Source organism: Mercenaria mercenaria, unplaced genomic scaffold, assembly GCF_021730395.1.
Source record: "Mercenaria mercenaria strain notata unplaced genomic scaffold, MADL_Memer_1 contig_4912, whole genome shotgun sequence".
In the NCBI taxonomy this organism is placed as follows: Eukaryota; Metazoa; Mollusca; class Bivalvia; order Venerida; family Veneridae; genus Mercenaria; species Mercenaria mercenaria.
The window spans coordinates 75,131-78,226 of NW_026463180.1; the positions used below are offsets into that span (position 1 = coordinate 75,131).

Below are 3,096 nucleotides of genomic sequence, written 5' to 3' on the forward strand. Positions count from 1 at the left end.
TTGTAATATAACAGTAATGGTAAAGAAGATTTTCAGTTCTACGTATATGTTAGAATCTTAAACATTTAAACATGTTCCCATACATAACGAGTTTGACCATATACCTTCCAGTGATCTTGAAAATATTAACACTGAGTAACCTGAACCTCAGAGAACAAAAATGATGGCTTCCAGCATGTCTAGCCTAATTCATGAATAAGGTCAATAATTGGATCAGAAGATTGCACATTCAAATAACTGTTAACTCAGTGCTTTTGTATGCAAAGATTTCATCGCGGCAATCCACCTATTCACACACTACCTGAACACAATATGGCATCAAAATGCAAAATACTAACAAGTACGTTCGCATTGCACATTGCATATATTATTGTTTATAAAGATTCTTCCACCGCCTCTACAACACAGTTCGTGTCGTCTTCGAATTCACAACACAACGCTTCGTGAAACCTTTTAGCAGTTTGTGGATTAATGTCTACGAGATACACGTGCTTCAGGCTACACGAAGGCTCCTCACGGAAGAAGTTTCTCACTGCACGCACTATATGTCTTGTTGCCGTCTTAGTTCGAAATCTATAAAACAAAATCATTTTAAGATCAAGGCAGAGATAAAAATCAAATCAAGAAACAAAGAAAGAAAGTTTCAACTTCAACGGTGGTATTGCGCTGTTTTTTAACCTGTCAAATTTGCATACATTCGATATTATAATATTCGGCCCAATTTCGGTGCTATCTGTACCTTTTACGGAAAGAATTTTTGGTTAAGTGTCTAAATATCATTTTAAGTTCTGTAAGTGGAACACGTACTCGTCGTTCGTATCTGTGGCTCAGTGGTTACAGCACATGGCTCGTATGCGGGAAATCGCTGGTTCCAGCCCATTAGCATGAACATTTTTATTTATCATTTTTAATTGTTTATATGATTTATATGACTCCGATGACAGCAGTACCGACACCGCGAGCGAAACTGAATGATGGATTTAGCTAGTTGTAATTTATATTTATCAAATTTGTAATGTAGACAAATGAACTGTGAATAAAAAATAACATAAAATACATAAAAAATAAGAAATTTAAAACAAAAAGAGATAAAAATTTAAAAAAACTTGTGAAAATACAATGAAGGAAATACTGGATAAAAATGTACATGTACAAAGTGTTTGTTGAAATTTGTGGGGAAAAACACGGACACTGTGTACAGTTTCAAGCTATTGACGATGACCACTGAGCTATCGTGACTTGCGTACATCCGTACAGCTTTAATAACATATGTATTTCTGTCTTTTATGTTTTAAGTGCAAGTATCACCTACCATTCTTATGCCGACACAATATCATTTAAATAATTTATCACAGTTTAGATGATTATGCAATGAAAGTCATAGGTTGATATTTGAGAATGTACCAAGTTCATGTACTAAGATAACAAGTTAGATTTGTTTTATTGTTCTATTTTATTGAACTGCCAAATGCATGCTGATTACATGGGCGGTGCACAGAATATTTTAATCTTCGGTTGATTTCGGTACATTTCGTATAGTATACAGAAAGTAACCAGCACTTAAAGTGGTTCATATTTAAAGCGATGTGTTCAAAGTACCTACTAGCTTCCCGATTAAATAGTTTTAGCGAAACCAGAAAACTGACGCTTTAAATTCATACTGGAAAAAAACATGTTTTAAGATTTTAAGAGAATAGACGAGTTTTTTACTTCAAAATTAACTCACATTGCATCAAAATTCTACTTGTTTGACTGCCTGACTGGTGTTCTTTTTGAAATAGCACTTGTTCAAAGTGTTTTCTGACTTCGGAACAAACAGCAAAAGATTAACATTAAGGGGAAAGTCCACCAACTGCAAGACAGTGTGTGTACATAACAATTTTAAAATTTACTAAGCAAATGGTGTTACGAAATGTCTTGACCGAGTTTACAATAAATAAGATGTTTGAAATTACAAGGTATTTAAATTGACCCATTCTTATAACGGACTAAATGTTTTAAAGCATAGTGTATATACAGTAAGCAAACTTGCCCAGAAATTCCACAACTGATTGCTGGTAATGCGATTGTCTGTGCGTTTTTAACTGAAGCTTGCATCATTGCATTCATGACTGTTTGTCTGAGTAATCTCAGCTCGTCTTCTGTCTCTTCTCTCTTAATTGGGCTATTTACGTGCACCACATGTTTAGCAGGAAGGCTGCCAGCCTCACTCACAAATGCTTCTCCCTCATCTATGCTTCCTTGTTTTTGAAAATACTTGTAACACGCAGTCCTTATTTTTTCTCCTCCTATAAAAATATTATTTAAGAATCGTATCCAAGAATTTGTAAGAGGGACTAAACAGCAAAGTTATTTCAAGGTATCTGAATTTTGAAACATTCAACAGGAGCCCGACATTTTACCAACCATTTCAATACAAAGAAAACCTTTTAGATTTTATTATTAAAAATAATGATATAGACGAGTTAAATAGAAAAAAATAGTATAAAACAGAAGTGTCATTAAACGTAAAACTGTACGAAATAAGTGTTAAACCCCAGCATAAGACAATTGCATCTTCTGTGTTTTTCCTAGGCCAAACCTAAAAGCATAAAAGGTTTCTTATTTAGACTCTGATCAAAATACACTGTCAGATGCGTGTTTTACATCTCAACTCTTAAATTCCCTTGTACGATATTCTAGCATAAGGGTTATATCAGCATTTTGCTATTTCAAATAATGTCAAGACCCGTCAGTTAAAGAATTATGCATGCCTACCTTTCTCACTAATGGTCTCTGCAAGTCCTGTTGTTAATGAAAGAGCCTTGTCTGTCGTGTTCACCATTACATCTACTCTAAGATCCACTAATGATCCTTTCATAACTGAGATACGTCTTCCGCAGGTCATTTTACATATTGTATATCTTTGCATTTCCTCTGAACTGAATACGTCTGGTTCTGGTTCATGAATCATTTCATTTGCTAGTATTTGATAATTTCTATTTGCACTCTTTGACTCTAGTTCTGATGCATTTGGCTCTTCTTTGGATGCCATTTTATCGTTAAAACGCAACTCTGTTTCTAATGCCGTTCCAACGTTCGCAAATGAAAAACACG

At 34.4% G+C, this 3,096-nt stretch overlaps 1 protein-coding gene across 1 annotated transcript; it reads right to left on the minus strand.

Moving 5' to 3' along the window:
• Positions 1–1,551: 1,551 nt before the first annotated feature.
• On the minus strand, positions 1,552–3,065 carry LOC128554298 (macro domain-containing protein LIC_13295-like). Its single transcript, XM_053535556.1, has 2 exons — positions 2,758–3,065; positions 1,552–2,288 (listed from the first exon to the last, which is right to left on the minus strand). The coding sequence occupies exons 1-2, from the start codon at positions 3,032–3,034 to the stop codon at positions 1,963–1,965; spliced, it is 603 nt and encodes a 200-aa protein (XP_053391531.1). The 5' UTR covers positions 3,035–3,065; the 3' UTR covers positions 1,552–1,962.
• Between the last annotated feature and the right edge of the window lie 31 nt (positions 3,066–3,096).

What these genes read in the sequence shown, in the direction of transcription:
- LOC128554298 (XM_053535556.1), bottom strand. Translation starts at nt 3,034, where the DNA reads ATGGCATCCAAAGAAGAGCCAAATGCATCAGAACTAGAGTCAAAGAGT. An exon ending in AGAGACCATTAGTGAGAAAG is followed by an intron (nt 2,289 to 2,757) that starts GTAGGCATGCAT and finishes ATATTTTTATAG; the next exon opens with GAGGAGAAAAAATAAGGACT.